Source organism: Eptatretus burgeri, chromosome 9, assembly GCF_056783735.1.
Source record: "Eptatretus burgeri isolate ZD-2024b chromosome 9, Ebu_testis_v1, whole genome shotgun sequence".
Taxonomy (NCBI): Eukaryota; Metazoa; Chordata; class Myxini; order Myxiniformes; family Myxinidae; genus Eptatretus; species Eptatretus burgeri.
In genome coordinates, this window is record NC_140969.1 from 84155209 (window position 1) to 84173914 (window position 18706).

At 51.0% G+C, this 18706-nt stretch overlaps 1 protein-coding gene across 1 annotated transcript in view; it reads right to left on the reverse strand.

Moving 5' to 3' along the window:
- LOC147020486 (RNA-binding protein 25-like) overlaps positions 1-18706 on the reverse strand; it is a 146633-nt gene that overhangs the window by 96241 nt on the left and 31686 nt on the right. Inside the window, exon 3 of the mRNA XM_085895857.1 lies at positions 1574-1623. Within this exon, the coding sequence (XP_085751983.1) occupies positions 1574-1623 (50 nt within the window). The remainder of the gene's footprint in view (positions 1-1573; positions 1624-18706) is intronic.

Here is an 18706-nt window from a genome sequence, read left to right on the forward strand (position 1 = left end):
CAACACTTCTTTAATCCAGACGATATCCGATCCTCAAAGCCAAAATAATATTTTGATGACATACTGTAATAAGTCTATGAGAGTAGATCATGGAAAATTGCATCACAGAATGCATGAAATCGCTCCAAGCTCTTAATTTGAAAACTCTAGCACTTACAAAAGCGATGTTTACAGCGATTAGTAGCCATGATGAACAGGCATTCCATAATACGAGCGAGGTAAGTGGGGAGGGGGGGGAACTTTATCGTTAAGAAATCGTTGCAGCCTGTTCCAAGAGGGGAGGGGAGGTGGGGTAGGCGTGAATGCGGGAGGGGGGTAGGCGTGAATGCGGGAGGGGAAGGGAGGGGGGTAGGCGTAAATGCGGGAGGGCAAGGGAGGGGGGTAGGCGTAAATGCGGGAGGGCAACGGAGGGGGGTAGGCGTGAATGCGGGAGGGGAGGAGAGGGGAGAGGAGGAGGGTAGGCGTGGATGCGAGAGGGGAGGGGGCAGCCATGAACGAGGGAGGGGAAGGGAGGAAGGTTGCCGTGAACGTGGGAGGGGAAGGGAGGAAGGTAGCCGTGAACACGGGAGGGGAAGGGAGGAAGGTAGCCGTGAACGTGGGAGGGGAGGGGAGGAGGGTAGCCGTGAACGCGGGAGGGGAGGGGAGGAGGGTAGCCGTGAACGCGGGAGGGGAGGGGAGGAGGGTAGCCGTGAACGCGGGAGGGGAGGGGAGGAGGGTAGCCGTGAACGCGGGAGGGGAGGGGAGGAGGGTAGCCGTGAACGTGGGAGGGGAGGGGAGGAGGGTAGCCGTGAACGCGGGAGGGGAGGGGAGGAGGGTAGCCGTGAACGCGGGAGGGGAGGGGAGGAGGGTAGCCATGAACGTGGGAGGGGAGGGGAGGAGGGTAGCCGTGAACGCGGGAGGGGACGGGAGGAGGGTAGCCGTGAACGCGGGAGGGGAGGAGGGTAGCCGTGAACGCGGGAGGGGAGGGGAGGAGGGTAGCCGTGAACACAGGAGGGGAGGGGAGGAGGGTAGCCGTGAACGCGGGAGGGGAGGGGAGGGGAGGAGGGTAGCCGTGAACGCGGGAGGGGAGGGGAGGAGGGTAGCCGTGAACGCGGGAGGGGAGGGGAGGAGGGTAGCCGTGAACGCGGGAGGGGAGGAGAAGAGGGTAGCCGTGAACGCGGGAGGGGAGGGGAGGAGGGTCGTCGGGAACGCAGGAGGGGAGGGAGGAGGGTAGCCGTGAACGTGGGAAGGGAGGGGAGGAGAGTTGCCGTGAACGTGGGAGGGGAGGGAGGAGGGTAGCCGTGAACTTGGGAGGGGAAAGGAGGGGGCTAGGCATGAACGCGGGAGGGAGGGGGACGGACAGAAACGAGGGAGGGGAGGGAGTAGACAGAACGAAGGAGGGGAGGGGGGTAGACAGAAACAAGAGAGGGGAAGGGGGAGACAGAAACGAGGGAGGGACAGGGGTAGACAGAAACGAGAGAAGGACAGGGGTGGACAGAAACGAGGGAGGGGAAGTAGACAGAAACGAGGGAGGGAGGGGGTAGACAAAAACAGCAGTGGAATGAGTAATTCAATTAAATAGGATCAAACTCACCGATGTTCCAGGAGGCATGAGAGCCATCGGCATTGGAATCATTGGTGTGCCTGCAATTAATCAACACAAAGTTCATGCATCAGTTCACCATCACAAGTGCCGAATTACTGAAAAATAACTATCATTATTCAAATTCAATGCAATTCAAAAAATTCCAAAAAGTTATACGAAACAAAAGTTTGAAGAGATTTATTTATCTTTTTTAAGATAGTCAATCTTGTGATATGCCCCATCTCCTGTCTGTTGATCATACCTGAACCCAGAGTTCATGTTGGAATTTCTGAATCAAACCCCATGTACTGTGGTTTCATGGTTGGTTCGGTCTCCTAATGTCTTTGCAAATAGTGCAACAATACACCGACGTCTCCCGAGTCTTTGTCCGACATGTAATACCAGAATGTAATACCAGCTCCTCCATGAGCCTTGGTCGATGAAAATGAAATAACATGAGAAATATGCACGTTTTTGCAACAGCAATATAAATGCAATGAGAGTTGGAAATAGATTCCAATTTAAAAAAAAAAAAAATTGACAACTAAATTGTGCAAAGAGAATGGAAGCCGTTCATGTAATCAAATAAAACAGCAAATGGCTGACTGAATTTGAGCCACTCAGAGAAAGAATGGTAAAATCATTATAATTGGAGTTGTGTGTCGAAATGAAATTCTTTGTGACTGATTAGCTTCAACAATAGTCTACCATAACATAGCTTACTTACTGTGATTGAGTGACCATGATATTTTGGACTCGGCATTTATAGTGCTGAGACAGTGCTTGGTGTGAAATCAATGGGGGAGAGGAGGGCTCAGGGAGATGTATTGCCCACCACTAATTGACCTCATATTGAGCACAAGTCTCCACCTCTTCAAGTCTTTCTGATCTGAAGAAATGATACGTGTAAAAAGTTCACAAAGAAACCAGTTTGACTATATTGTACCAAGCACCTCATTTACAGTCACACTTGAGAGATTTTTCCTTCAATTACTCTCTGAAACTAGGAAATCGTTGGAAGGAAGAGCTCGAGAGAAGATGCAGCAAGACTGTTCCCCCAGAAGAAAGAAGAGCAAGATAAATTATGAGATGACCATGTGATTTTGACCAAGTGGGGAGGGTGAAAGGAAATGCATGCTGGTAGAAAGAGTGACTGAGGGGCAGTCTCAGCTGGAGGATGATAAAATTATTATTTAAACAGTAGGTTGGCCTGTACAGAATTCTCATCTGAGCACTTAGCTCATTAAGCTGAGATTCCATTTCAAATCCTGTTTTGTCCCTCGAGTAAATCTCGTAATTTGTAGACAAGCAATACTGATTTCTCCTTGTGGATTTGTCGAGTATTTGATAAATGAATGAATGAACTCCTCTTCGATTCTTTACATATAAATTTATTATTATTATTAAATAATGAGTGGCGGCAGATGGTTTAATTCTGGACCATTCTACGCAACTCACCAGTTTATTGAGAGGGTTCCAAAGTATTTGGTGTTTATGCATATTCCACATCTTGTCCATGTACAGGTAGTGGACAAAAAAAAAATGCAAACACTAATGTAAAGTCACATTATAGGGCATTGAGCCACCACATGTGGCCAGTAAGGCCTATATGCACTGCAGCGTCTGAAATTCTGCAGGAAGGATGCGGCACCATTCTTCCAAGAGAAAGTCAATCAACTCACACCTGTTTGATGGAGGTGGAAAACTGTCTCAGGTGTCGTTCCACAGTATCCCATATATGCTCGATTGGGTTCATATCTGGTGACTGAGAAAGCCAGGACCTATGGATAACATCATTGTCATGCTCACAGCTTGGGTGACCACACGTGCTCTGTGTATGGGGGCATTGTCATCCTGGAAGACACCCCTCCCAGCAGGAAAGAAATGCTGCAACATGGAGTGAGTCAGAGTCACTCAGAGTCAGTCAGAGTCAGTACCATTAAGTCGTGATTGGCATTGATCTTTATTTCCAAGGAAATGAATGAACCCAAACCATGCCAGGAAAATGCACTCCACAAAATTACAGAACCACCAGATCACTTCACTGTTGGAACCAAGCACTCAGGGTTGTAGAGTCCTCGAGGTTGGCATCACACGTGCACCCGTCCGTTTGTCAAGAACATGGTGAAGGACGATTCATCTGACATCACATCACATTTCTCCACTGCTCAGGTGTGATGAGTGGTTTGTGCACTGCAACCGCACTGTGGTATCCCACTCTGTGGAGTTCTCAGAGAATTGTTTTTGATGAAACGAGCTGCTCGTGCCCCAGGTTGAAATTTACAGTCAATTGATCTGTAATAGCTCGCCTGCTTTGCCTTGCACTTCAAATTAATGCACGGATATCATGATCCTGGAGTATGCGCTTCTGCCCACTGTTGCCCTTTGCTGATGATGTCTTTCCATCAGAGTTACATGAAGACATCACCTTGGACACCGTTACTCGTGAAACATCAGCAAGTTGAGCTGTGTGTCATTGAAGCTCTTGCCAAACGTGCCACAACAATCACTCCTCTTTCAAAGTCACTGAGGTCTTCTCTTTCAGCCATGCTATTCATAATTATAAGCAAACAGGCCTGTAAAGCATTTTTATACATGACCCGAAGCATGCTGGGATGTTATTTGCTAAATTAACATGAAGGCCACACCTGTGTGGAAGCCATTGCTTTCAATAAATTTGGTATTCCTCATTTACCCAAGTGTTTCCATTTTTTGTCCACCACCTGTATGTATTCTGCTCAATGCAGTAAAAAACAAACAAACGGACCCAAATGCAATACCCTCTCCTCCGGTGAGGGTAATGGCATGACTAAAATGCAAAAGAGTTTCCTTGTGTTGCCTCCAGTTTTAACAAACAATATGTGAATATTAGGGGCATGCACTGAAATTGCCAGGCAGATCTATTTATGAGAAAGTTACTCTCTTGGGCAAAGAGCAGACAAGGGAGGCTGGCCTCACCCAAACAAGCTCATTAATTTAAAGCAAATGCCAATTAATTGCACCATTTAATAATGGAGGACTTACAGTGAGTGACCTTGTTTTTTTTCTTTTTTTTTTTAACAAATCATCATCCAGTGAATTTATAAAAGCAGTAATCATAATATAATGGGTGTAAGCCTGGAACTTCTAACACTTTTCTCCAAACATATTCTGTTCATACTTCCGAAATGTTCACATTGTGTGTTCCATGTATTTACGCAGGTGATAGCATATTCAAAAAAAATCGAATATCATAATAATAATAATATCATAATATAATGGGCGTAAGCCTGTAACTTCTAAAACACTTTTTTTTCCGAACATATTCTGTTCATACTTCTGAAATCTTCACATTATGTGTTCCATGTATTTACGCAGGTGTTAGCAGATTCAAAAAAAATCGAATATGGATGGAATTTCCAAAGAGGGAATCGATGACGTCAAAATCAGCAGCGTTCGGCGGCAACCCGACGGCCTGGTCCCAGACGACGTGCTTTACTCTACTAAGTCCATGAGTTCAGGACGTTTGTACAACTCAGCATTTATGACTTTTATCCTGCCATGTTGTTAATCTGTTGATGGAGGTAATATATAAACGATGAATATGTCAAATCGTTTGTGTTACTCATCCGGCACTATGTGTCAAAGCCAACAATTGTAAGCGACCAGTCTCAAACGCCACCATGGGCACCAAGACACGCTACCAATATGAACTGAGCTGTTGAATGCGGCGCAAAACATCCAAAGAAACTAACGTAACCGAGTATTGTGATCCGTCCTGTCCCCGATACCCATCATAGACGAGTATCTGCCAGTTACTTTAAAAGGGTAAATGCCAAGGAAATACAACCAAAGGGTTTTTCACAAAGAAAGCAATATGAAGACACATGACATGCACAATCTATACTATAAAAACATTTTTTAATGCAAAAGGATGTAGGGATGTTGCTCCAAAAAGTATGGAACAAGGTAAGGATGGTCACAATAAATTATCATGGAACCGTTTTTTTGTATAATGGTTGTCCCAAGAAAATAAATTAATGAATGAATAAAAACGCACATGCACGCAGGCACAGACACAGACAGACAAACAGAGAGCCACAACCACCATATAATCTTTGTCGTTTGACAGTTGCCAGGCCGAGGCGTCTGGGTTGGAGGTGACGCTTTGGTGTAGAACTATGTCCAATGGAGATCGGGGGAGTGCTCGTCACAGTCCACGTTTTGATTTACCTGCCGATCACATCACGTGCTTTCTGGTTGAATGGTTTGCATAAGTAGGAACAATTGTCTGGGTGGCAGACGGATGATTGTTCTTTGCGGATTATGTGGTTTTACCGTGTGAGACATAATCCACGACGACGCTCACCATAACAGTCAGGAGGTGCGTGTGTGTGTGTGTGTGTGTGTGTGTGTGTGTGTGTGTGTGTGTGTGTGTGTGTGTGTGTGTGTGTGTGTGTGTGTGTGTGTGTGTGTGTGTGTGTGTGTGTGTGTGTGTGTGTGTGTGTGTATATATATATATATATATATATATATATATATATATATATATATATATATATATATATATATATATATATATATATATATATATATATATATATATATATATATATATATATATATATATATATATATTTCTTCTTCTTCTTTCGGCTGCTCCCGTGAGGGGTCGCCACAGCGGATCAACCGTCTCCATTTCGCTCTATCCTCCACATCTTCCATTGACACTCCAACCACCCGCATGTCTGCCCTCACCACATCCATGAACCTCTTCTTTGGCCTTCCTCTTCTCCTCCTGCCTGGCGGCTCCATCTTCAGCATCCTTCTCTCGATATACTCCGCTTCCCTCCTGTGCACATGTCCAAACCATCTCAATCTCGCCTATCTCACTTTGTCTCCAAACCGTCCTACCTGCGCAGTCCCTCTAATATACTCATTCCTTATCCTGTCCATCCTCGTCACTCCCAACGAGAATCGCAGCATCTTTAACTCTGCCACCTCCAGCTCCGCTTCCTGTCTTTTTGTTAGCGCCACCGCCTCCAAACCATACAACATAGCTGGTCTCACTACCGTCTTGTATACTTTCCCCTTAACTCTTGCATCTACCCTTCTGTCACAAATCACTCCTGCAACTCTTCTCCACCCACTCCATCCTGCCTGCACTCTCTTTTTCACTTCTCTCCCACACTCTCCGTTACTTTGGACAGTTGATCCCAAGTATTTAAACCCATCCACCTTCACCACTTCAACTCCTTGCAACCGCACCATTCCACCACCCTCCCTTTCATTTACGCACATGTACTCCGTCTTACTCCTACTGACTATCATTCCCCTTCTCTCAAGTGCGTACCTCCACCTCTCAAGGCTCGCCTCAGCCTGCTCCCTACTCTCTGTACAGATCATGATGTCACCGCGAACATCATAGTCCATGGAGACTCCAGTCTGATCTCGTCCGTCAACCTGTCCATCACCATTGCAAACAGGAAAGGGCTCAGAGTTGATCCTTGGTGCAATCCCACTTTTACCTGAAACCGGTCCGTCATTCCGACCGCACACCTCACCACTGTCACACTGTCCTCATACATATCCTGCACCATCCTCACATACTTCTCCACCACTCCCGACTTCCTCATACAATGCCACAACTCCTCTCTTGGCACCCTATCATAAGCTTTCTCTAAATCCACAAACACACAATGTAACTCCTTCTGCCCTTTCCTATACTTCTCAATCAACATTCTCAAAGCAAACATCGCATCAGTGGTGCTCTTTCCTGGCATAAACCCATATTGCTGCTCACAAATCGTCACCTCTCTTCTCAACCTAGCTTCCACTCCTCTTTCACACAACTTCATGGTGTGGCTTCACAACTTTATCCCTCTGTAATTTCCACAGCTCTGCACATCACCCTTGTTATTGAAAATCGGAACCAGTACACTTAATCTCCACTCCTCCGGCATCCTCTCACTTTCCAAGATTTTATTAAACAATCTGGTTAACAACCCCACTGCCATCTCCCCTAAGCACTTCCATGCTTCCACTGGTATGTCATCTGGGCCAACCGCCTTTCCACTTTTCATCCTCTTCAGAGCAGTCCTCACTTCATCCTTACTGATCCACCCCACTTCCTGATTCACGATCTCCACCTCTTCCAACCTTCTCTCTCTCTCATTTTCTTCATTCATAAGCTCCTCAATGTACTCCATCCACCTTCTCAACACACTCTCCTCGCTCGTCAACACATTCCCATTTACGTCCTTTATCACCCTAACCTGCAGCACATCCTTCCCAGCTCGGTCCCTCTGTCTTGCCAATCGGTATAAATCCTCTTCCCCTTCTTTTGTATCCAACTTCTCATACAGCTCGTCATATGCCTTTTTCTTAGCCTTTGCCACCTCTCTCTTTGCCTTTCGCCGCCACTCCTTGTACTCCTGCCTACTTTCTTCATCTCTCTGACTATCCCACTTCTTTTTCCCCAACCCCTTCTTCCTTATACTTTCCTGTACTGCCTCGTTCCACCACCAAGTCTGCTTATCTTCCTTCCTCTGTCTAGATGTCACACCAAGTACCTTCCAAGCTATCTCCCTCACCACTTCTGCTGTAGTTGCCCAATCATTGCACCCATCTTTACCCCCATCCAACACCTGTCTCGCCTCCTCCCTAAATTCCACGCAACAGTCTTCCTCCTTCAGCTTCCACCATCTGGTCCTTGGTTCAGCTCTCACTCTTTTCCTCATCCTCACCTCCAAAATCATCCTACAGACCACCAATCGATGCTGTCGAGCTGCACTCTCCCCTGCCACCACCTTACAGTCTCTAATCTCTTTCATGTTGCATCTCCTGCTTAAGATGTAATCCACCTGTTTGCACTTTCCTCCACTCTTGTACCTCACCCTGTGTTCCTCCTTCTTCTTGAAATACGTATTTACCACTGCCATTTCCATTCTTTTTGCAAACTCTACCACCATTTGCCCTTCCACATTTCTCTTGTTGAGACCATACCTGCCAATCACCTCCTCATCCTCTTTATTCCCTTCCCCAACATGCCCATTGAAACCTGCTCCAATCACCACTCTTTCATCCTTGGATACACTCTCCACCACTTCATCTAACTCACTCCAGAAATATTCTTTATATTCCATCTCACACCTCATATGCGGTGCATATGCACTGATGACATTCATCATCACCCCTTCAATTTCCAACTTCACACTCATCACTCGGTCAGACACTCTCCTCACCTCGAATACCCATCTTGACATAATCTTCCTTCAGGATTACCCCGACACCATTTCTCCTCCCATCCACACCATGGTAGAACAGTTTGAAACCACCTCTAAGGCCAAAAAAAAAAAAAATGTTGCATTGGCGTAACGGGTCACTGAAAAATAGGGTAGGTCGGTCGGGATCTTTTTTTTTTTTTTCCTAATAAATCCCTCCCAAAATCTCCCCCGGCTCGAGTACCACCCTTTTTGTCGGCGGGTTCTGTCCGAAACACTTCCGGGTTTTTGCGATCGCGATCGCAATCAACAAGATACTTGAAAACGATAGCAAAACAACAAAAATAGCAATAAAATAGGGTCGGCAAAATTTTTCGATAGCAAAAAAACAAAAAAATAAAACGTAGGGTCGGCGGAATTTTTAGGGTCGGGCGGGTTACGCCAATGCAACATTTTTTTTTTGGCCTAATGCTCCTAGCCTTACTCCCCATCCACTTGGTCTCTTGTACACACAGTATGTCCACCTTTCTTCTCTCCATCATATCAGCCAACTCTCGCCCTTTGCCAGTCATCGTCCCAACATTCAGAGTTCCAACTCTCACCTCAACACTTCTACCCTTCCCCCTCTCCCACTGCCTCCGGACTCGCCTTCCCAGTCTCCTTCTCCTCCTTCGCCCAGCAGTAGCACAATTTCCACTGGTACCCTGCTGACCACCGGTACCGGTGGCGGTCGTTGGTAACCCGGGCCTCGACCGATCCGGTATGGAAATTTGTTTTGTTGTCCGCATAATGATTTGGCATAGGTTTTTACGCCGGATGCCCTTCCTGATGCAACCCTGGTCACCTCTTACGACACACAGGGATATGGTACACCTATTCAAACCGGGGCATACACCGGGCCCAGTACACTGGTACTCATTTTGCCGACCTTGGAAGGATGACAGGCTGAGTCAACCCCCTGGTGTTATATGACTTGAGATATATATATACATATATACATACATACATAAATATACAAACATACACATACATATTGTTATGGTGCCGGTGCGTCAGTCGCCAACCGACCGCTCTGACGGAGCCGCAAGTCGAGTCGGCCCGATCGATCGCCCGGAATATAGATCGCCGCCCGGATAAGTCCGAGTCGACCGGTCCTTGTACAAGAACCGAAATACGCCAATGGGCAGATCACGTGGGGTAGGGTCGATTGCCAATCTTCAATGTACCTAAATACCCACGTGATCCAACTACCTGGGTATTCCACCCTCGACGGAACTCGTACGGAACAAACCGCTGAGGCGAGCCTGTCCCTTGCACGATTCCAAGCGGCTTAATCGCCGAGAACCGTCGGTCCAAATATCCCCCTTTTACGGCAAACCAACGGCTAACTCCCAACACACGAAATGCTCAGTCAATGAAACAAATCGACGTGACGAGCTGAAAACATTTAACAATTGGGGTATTTATTAATAATCATGGGGAACTTCGGAAGCACGTAAGAGCAGAACTATTCCGACTATACGAAATGCAATGCAAAGATTTACAGCACACAAAGCACTTAACAATTTCCTACTTATTAGACGGGCCCACGGACACACGTACGCACACACACCCAAGAAATGGTGGCTGAGGCCTTTAATAACGAGCTCCAGCTAGGAGGACAGGTGAGCTGAAACCCAGAACCTATCTCAAACCTCTCCACCTCGTGTGGTCTTCAAGTTGTTCGGACACGGGCTCCAGCGAGAGCGAGCTGGATCCAATCGCCGTGAGTTGCGATCCTTCCTGAGCTCCCGCAAATCCTCCCGCGCTTCTCAACACGTGTTGGTGAGACGAGGCGCCGATCCTTCCCGTCGATGCGTCGCTTCCCCGAGGAACCACCTCCAAGAAGAGGTCGATGAGTCGCACCAAGCCGGAAACCAAACGATGAAGATGAAGATGAAGATGAAGATGAAGATGAAGATGAAGATGAAGATGAAGATGAAGATGAAGATGAAGATGAAGATGAAGATGAAGATGAAGATGAAGATGAAGATGAAGATGAAGATGAAGATGAAGATGAAGATGAAGATGAAGATGAAGATGAAGATGAAGATGAAGAAGCCACTATTCGCAGCTCGAGCCGAGCAACCGGCTCAACTCTCTCCCAAACAAAGCAGCTCTCCAAGAAGTCTACCGAACCAAGCAGAAGCCGAAGGCCCACTGAACAACTCCTCAACTCCAACTCAGAACACGAACCAAGAAAGGATCTCCTCTTTATCCTTCTCCGCTCCCCTCCCCCACACCCGGCGTGACTCATATCCTCGTGACCCATCCCCCGCTCAACCACGGGTGGGAGAGAGTTGCTGACGTCATGAATCACGGGACGGAAGGGCTCTTCTTCTTCTTCACAGAAGAGGGGGGGGGAACGTCTCAATTGTTCGCTCCCTAACTATTAATTCGATCTGCAGCACATCTAATTGATTTCTAAACATTTAAACAATGGAAGGTGAGCTATCTCGGGAACAAGCATTTATCGACATAGCTGACTAAAGGAACCTGTATGTTGTGTGCAATCGAATTCCAAATTTGTAACACTATGTTACGGTTGTGGGGTTAGAGGGAGGAATTTAATCGGGAATTTAGCATTGAATAGAGTAGTTTGGTCCGTGGACGTGTTGGAGGCATCTCAATGTAATTGAGTAGGGAAACTGTGAGCTTAAGTGTTACGTGTCACCACACGGGGGGGGGGGGGGGTGGTGCGATGTTAATTAGCTTGGGAGTAAGAATAAGTTTCGCCAGCATGTAATCGCTCCTCTGTGACTTTTACCAATGTTGTTATATTTCAACATCGGTAATAAAGGTGGGGAAACACGTCCATAAAACAACTACAAGCATAAGTGCCGAGCAGGTAGAAGCCCCGCCTCCAAGGGTGACGGCGGGCGAAGTCACGCCCCCGAGGCTGATGATTGATGGGCGTGATGTCAGAGACGAGCCAGGCGTGCTGAGCGGACAGAAGCTCTGCCTTCCCAGGTTTTGTGCGAGCAGGCCACGCCCCAGAGGCGGAGGAGTGATGGGCGTGACGTGAGACGCCTGAAAAGGAAGAGGGTGTGGGAGGCATCAGAAGACCAAATAGGACAGAGAGCGCACGCACGAAGTCGGAGAGGAGAGTGGCGTTCAGGGTGAACGCACACACGAGGACGAGTTGAGTTGATGGAAGGAACGCACGTGGCCAAGAAAGAACGTAGTTAAGAGATGGCCTGTAAGAACAGGGCTTTCCTGTTGGCTCTCCTTCGACACATGAAGAGGACAGCACGATTCTTGCATTCGTGTTGAGGCGATTTGCTTGCGTGATGAAGCAAGACGCTGGCCTTTGGCTCTTGGTTGGGTCGTGAGGATGATTGACGCACGAAACAGCTGCACTCAGTCTCTGAGCCTTGGTGTTGAGAGCTGCTCACTGATTGCCTGGCTTACGTTTGTCCTGCGACGAGAGAAGTACCTTGGCGCCATTTTGCGCGAGTCTCCACGTGCTGGTGGAAGCGCCTCGATTCCAACTTCCACAAAGACCAGCTCTGGGCCAAGCTAAGTACAATAATAAAGGAAGGGTTTTCTATTCATTTCATTTCCCTTTGTCTGTATTCAAGTCTGTGAAGAGACGCCTCGACTTAGACTTTTATTTACTTCACGTTTTTAAGAGGCTGTATCTGTGTATTTGTCATGCGGTTCAAGTATAAACCCCCAACATGCATCAATTTATGTGCTGTGCTCCTCCGTCCCTCCATCATTGCACCCTTCCCCTCCCGCATGCATTAAAATCTCCGAGGATCAACGTGTCCGCCACCCTAATAAGGAACCGCTCGACCGTCACGGGGGCTGGCGGTGTTAACCGCCCGTCACCACAAATTGGGTCGGGGGTCAACCTGGGCAGCCAGCACCAAGACATATTGTTGCGGGCCGGGTATCGGCTGAGAGCACGACCGCAAGGTGAAACAGTAGGGTCGGCTCCACCGAACACCAGGAATATAGATAGTCACCCTCGGATAACTCCGAGGGTACGGGTCCCTTACAGGACCGTGAATCGTAAATATACTGAACAAAAATATAAACGCACCAAGCGCAAAAATATAAACGCACCAAGCGATTGTTACTATTTTACCTCAAACTCATTAACACTAAATCTTCACAACAATTTGGTTATAGAATCCATGACAATTGAGCATTAAATTTCAAAGAGTTCCTTGAGAATTCTGGCGACAGTCTTTGCGCTACAACAGCCGACACAACCGAGGTGTCACTGTCAGAGTTCACACAGTCAGTAGCGGGTGTGTCCACCGTTGGCGTCGCGCAGAGCGATGCATCGCCGGCGCATGGACATCACCAGATTATCGATGGTGGCCTGAGAGATGTTTTCCCATTCCTCCTGGAGAGCCACACGGAGCTGGCGGATGTTCTCTGGGACTGCGTAACGTTGTCGTACGCGTCGATCAAGAACGTCCCAAAGGTGCTCGATGGGCGACATGTCGGAGAATATGGAGGCCATTCGAGGACATCAATGTCCTCCTCACCGAGGAAGTCCATGCAGATCCTGGCAACATGGGGGCGAGCATTGTCGTGCTGAAACGTCACATGGTGAAGGCGCACAAACGGCACGACGATGGGTCTGAGTATCTCGTCCCTGCACCACTGCCCGTTCAAGTTGCCTTCAATGAAATGAAGTCGAGTGCGCTCTCCATGGCATATGCCTGCCCACACCATAACACTGGCACCACCGTGTGACACCCGACGAAGGACATTGGCGTCAGTGTAGCGCTCCCCAGCCCGACGCCAGACGCGGAGTCCGCCATCAGCCCGATACAGCTGGAACCGCGACTCATCGGTGAACAGCACTCTCCTCCATCGTGCGAGGGTCCAGCGCAAGTGAACATTGGCCCAGTTCAGTCGGGTTTGACGCCGGACTGCAGTGAGGTCGAGTCCCCGGTGTGGTCGGCGGGCTCGGAGGTTGGCCTCCTTCAAGCGGTTACGCACCATCTGGGCTGAAATGCGCCTGTTATGCAGTCCGACAGTCTCATCGGCAGTCCTCATGGCTGGTCGGAGTCGATCCCGGAGATGTTGCAGCCTCATGTGACGATCCTGACCGGCGGTGGTCACACGTGGTCGTCGGGCATGTGGGCAGTTCACGGTGCTTCCAGTCTCGCTGAGGGGCGTTCTCAGGCGGCTAATGGTGGAGTGGTGGACATTGAAGTGTGCTGCAACGGCCCGTACTGACGTCCCAGCATTCAGCATGCCAATGGCGCGCTCCCTCATGATTTGTGACATCTGTGGCATGTTGACATTTGGCACCAGTCCACACTTTGGGGAGGCCTTTTATAGGGCAAGCTATAGGGAGTGTTTGTGTCCTGGTCACGCTCACTGACCATCACTCTGTCAAGCCCCATGGTGCTCATGGGAAGGATTACTCAACGTGTGAGTCCACACACTCAGAGTGGTCAATTTCAATGGGAAAATCTGTCTTGAGCAAAACAAAGGAACCATTGCTCAAACATATCATCGGTTTGACCATTTTCCCATAATGGCAATCTTGACTTAGATATTTAGGTTGGTGCGTTTATATTTTTGTTCAGTATAAATCAACCACGTGGTACAGGGTTATTTGCCAAACTTCAAAATACCTAGAGGCCCACGTGGCGAACTACCGAGTATTCACACCCTCGACGGAGCTCGAACGGGATGAGTCGTTTCCGTGCTCGACCCGTGCGTAACCCGAGCAGATGGTTACCGAAGTCCCGTCGGTCCAAATGCACACAACAACGGCAACAACGACCTTTTTTTAATTCCCCAACACGCACCGTGTTAAACCAATGAAGAAAACACAAAAACGAGCTGCTACATTCAACAAATGGATATTTATTTACAAAAGGTGGGGAAGGAACACACAAGAGCAGAGTTAAACCGACTATAAAGAAATGAAATCATGTAAAGCACAAGCACTTAACAGTTCCTACTTAAAGATGGGTCCACAGACAGACGCACACCCAAAAGGGTTTTTATTATCCCTTCGGCTCGGAGGGAAGTCGAGCTGAGGGACGAGAACGTGGCAGGCTACCTGGCCACGAGCGCGCGGTTGGGCATCCACCCCCTCCCGGAGCTCCGGTCGCCAGAAGACGGACCAGGGCCGCCAGACGCAGACAGCGCCAGCGACGAGATGTGCGCAGACCAGCGCCAGCGACGAGATTTGCGCAGACCAGCGCCAGCGACGAGATTTGCTCAGACCAGCGCCAGCGACGAGATTTGCTCAGACCAGCGCCAGCGACGAGATTTGCTCAGACCAGCGCCAGCGACGAGATTTGCTCAGACCAGCGCCAGCGACGAGATTTGCTCAGACCAGCGCCAGCGACGAGATTTGCTCAGACCAGCGCCAGCGACGAGATTTGCTCAGACCAGCGCCAGCGACGAGATTTGCTCAGACCAGCGCCAGCGACGAGATTTGCTCAGACCAGCGCCAGCGACGAGATTTGCTCAGACCAGCGCCAGCGACGAGATGTGCTCAGACCAGCGGCAGCGACGAGATGTGCTCAGACCAGCGGCAGCGACGAGATGTGCTCAGACCAGCGGCAGCGACGAGATGTGCTCAGACCAGCGGCAGCGACGAGATGTGCTCAGACCAGCGGCAGCGACGAGATGTGCTCAGACCAGCGGCAGCGACGAGATGTGCTCAGACCAGCGGCAGCGACGAGATGTGCTCAGACCAGCGGCAGCGACGAGATGTGCTCAGACCAGCGGCAGCGACGAGATGTGCTCAGACCAGCGGCAGCGACGAGATGTGCTCAGACCAGCGGCAGCGACGAGATGTGCTCAGACCAGCGGCAGCGACGAGATGTGCTCAGACCAGCGGCAGCGACGAGATGTGCTCAGACCAGCGGCAGCGACGAGATGTGCTCAGACCAGCGGCAGCGACGAGATGTGCTCAGACCAGCGGCAGCGACGAGATGTGCTCAGACCAGCGGCAGCGACGAGATGTGCTCAGACCAGCGGCAGCGACGAGATGTGCTCAGACCAGCGGCAGCGACGAGATGTGCTCAGACCAGCGGCAGCGACGAGATGTGCTCAGACCAGCGGCAGCGACGAGATGTGCTCAGACCAGCGGCAGCGACGAGATGTGCTCAGACCAGCGGCAGCGACGAGATGTGCTCAGACCAGCGGCAGCGACGAGATGTGCTCAGACCAGCGGCAGCGACGAGATGTGCTCAGACCAGCGGCAGCGACGAGATGTGCTCAGACCAGCGGCAGCGACGAGATGTGCTCAGACCAGCGGCAGCGACGAGATGTGCTCAGACCAGCGGCAGCGACGAGATGTGCTCAGACCAGCGGCAGCGACGAGATGTGCTCAGACCAGCGGCAGCGACGAGATGTGCTCAGACCAGCGGCAGCGACGAGATGTGCTCAGACCAGCGGCAGCGACGAGATGTGCTCAGACCAGCGGCAGCGACGAGATGTGCTCAGACCAGCGGCAGCGACGAGATGTGCTCAGACCAGCGGCAGCGACGAGATGTGCTCAGACCAGCGGCAGCGACGAGATGTGCTCAGACCAGCGGCAGCGACGAGATGTGCTCAGACCAGCGGCAGCGACGAGATGTGCTCAGACCAGCGGCAGCGACGAGATGTGCTCAGACCAGCGGCAGCGACGAGATGTGCTCAGACCAGCGGCAGCGACGAGATGTGCTCAGACCAGCGGCAGCGACGAGATGTGCTCAGACCAGCGGCAGCGACGAGATGTGCTCAGACCAGCGGCAGCGACGAGATGTGCTCAGACCAGCGGCAGCGACGAGATGTGCTCAGACCAGCGGCAGCGACGAGATGTGCTCAGACCAGCGGCAGCGACGAGATGTGCTCAGACCAGCGGCAGCGACGAGATGTGCTCAGACCAGCGGCAGCGACGAGATGTGCTCAGACCAGCGGCAGCGACGAGATGTGCTCAGACCAGCGGCAGCGACGAGATGTGCTCAGACCAGCGGCAGCGACGAGATGTGCTCAGACCAGCGGCAGCGACGAGATGTGCTCAGACCAGCGGCAGCGACGAGATGTGCTCAGACCAGCGGCAGCGACGAGATGTGCTCAGACCAGCGGCAGCGACGAGATGTGCTCAGACCAGCGGCAGCGACGAGATGTGCTCAGACCAGCGGCAGCGACGAGATGTGCTCAGACCAGCGGCAGCGACGAGATGTGCTCAGACCAGCGGCAGCGACGAGATGTGCTCAGACCAGCGGCAGCGACGAGATGTGCTCAGACCAGCGGCAGCGACGAGATGTGCTCAGACCAGCGGCAGCGACGAGATGTGCTCAGACCAGCGGCAGCGACGAGATGTGCTCAGACCAGCGGCAGCGACGAGATGTGCTCAGACCAGCGGCAGCGACGAGATGTGCTCAGACCAGCGGCAGCGACGAGATGTGCTCAGACCAGCGGCAGCGACGAGATGTGCTCAGACCAGCGGCAGCGACGAGATGTGCTCAGACCAGCGGCAGCGACGAGATGTGCTCAGACCAGCGGCAGCGACGAGATGTGCTCAGACCAGCGGCAGCGACGAGATGTGCTCAGACCAGCGGCAGCGACGAGATGTGCTCAGACCAGCGGCAGCGACGAGATGTGCTCAGACCAGCGGCAGCGACGAGATGTGCTCAGACCAGCGGCAGCGACGAGATGTGCTCAGACCAGCGGCAGCGACGAGATGTGCTCAGACCAGCGGCAGCGACGAGATGTGCTCAGACCAGCGGCAGCGACGAGATGTGCTCAGACCAGCGGCAGCGACGAGATGTGCTCAGACCAGCGGCAGCGACGAGATGTGCTCAGACCAGCGGCAGCGACGAGATGTGCTCAGACCAGCGGCAGCGACGAGATGTGCTCAGACCAGCGGCAGCGACGAGATGTGCTCAGACCAGCGGCAGCGACGAGATGTGCTCAGACCAGCGGCAGCGACGAGATGTGCTCAGACCAGCGGCAGCGACGAGATGTGCTCAGACCAGCGGCAGCGACGAGATGTGCTCAGACCAGCGGCAGCGACGAGATGTGCTCAGACCAGCGGCAGCGACGAGATGTGCTCAGACCAGCGGCAGCGACGAGATGTGCTCAGACCAGCGGCAGCGACGAGATGTGCTCAGACCAGCGGCAGCGACGAGATGTGCTCAGACCAGCGGCAGCGACGAGATGTGCTCAGACCAGCGGCAGCGACGAGATGTGCTCAGACCAGCGGCAGCGACGAGATGTGCTCAGACCAGCGGCAGCGACGAGATGTGCTCAGACCAGCGGCAGCGACGAGATGTGCTCAGACCAGCGGCAGCGACGAGATGTGCTCAGACCAGCGGCAGCGACGAGATGTGCTCAGACCAGCGGCAGCGACGAGATGTGCTCAGACCAGCGGCAGCGACGAGATGTGCTCAGACCAGCGGCAGCGACGAGATGTGCTCAGACCAGCGGCAGCGACGAGATGTGCTGGGCCCTGTTCTTTTTCTGGTTTTCATCAATGATCTCTCCGACTCTCTGGAAAATCCTCTATATCTCTTTGCTGATGACTCCACCGTCTGCCGTACCATCGGTCATCCCTCAGACCGGCAAGCAGCAGCTTCTTCGCTCACTGCTGATCTGGATAAAATCACAAACTGGTCCAACACGTGGAACAAGTCTTTCAATCCGGACAAATCTCACTCTCACTATGTCTCTTCGAAAGGACCATTTAGAAAACCCCCCATCCACTTTCTCAACAATCCTCTGGAAGAAGTCCTTTCTTTCAAACTTCTGGGTCTCACTATCTGCCATGACCTTTCCTGGGAAAGCCACACTTCAAACCTCGCCTCCAAAGCCAGTCGCTGACTGGGAATCCTCTGTCGTGCAAGGTCCTTCCTCGGCCCACCTGAGCTCCTGACCACTTACAAAGCTTTTGTCTGCAGCCTGATGGAGTACTGCTCTCCCCTCT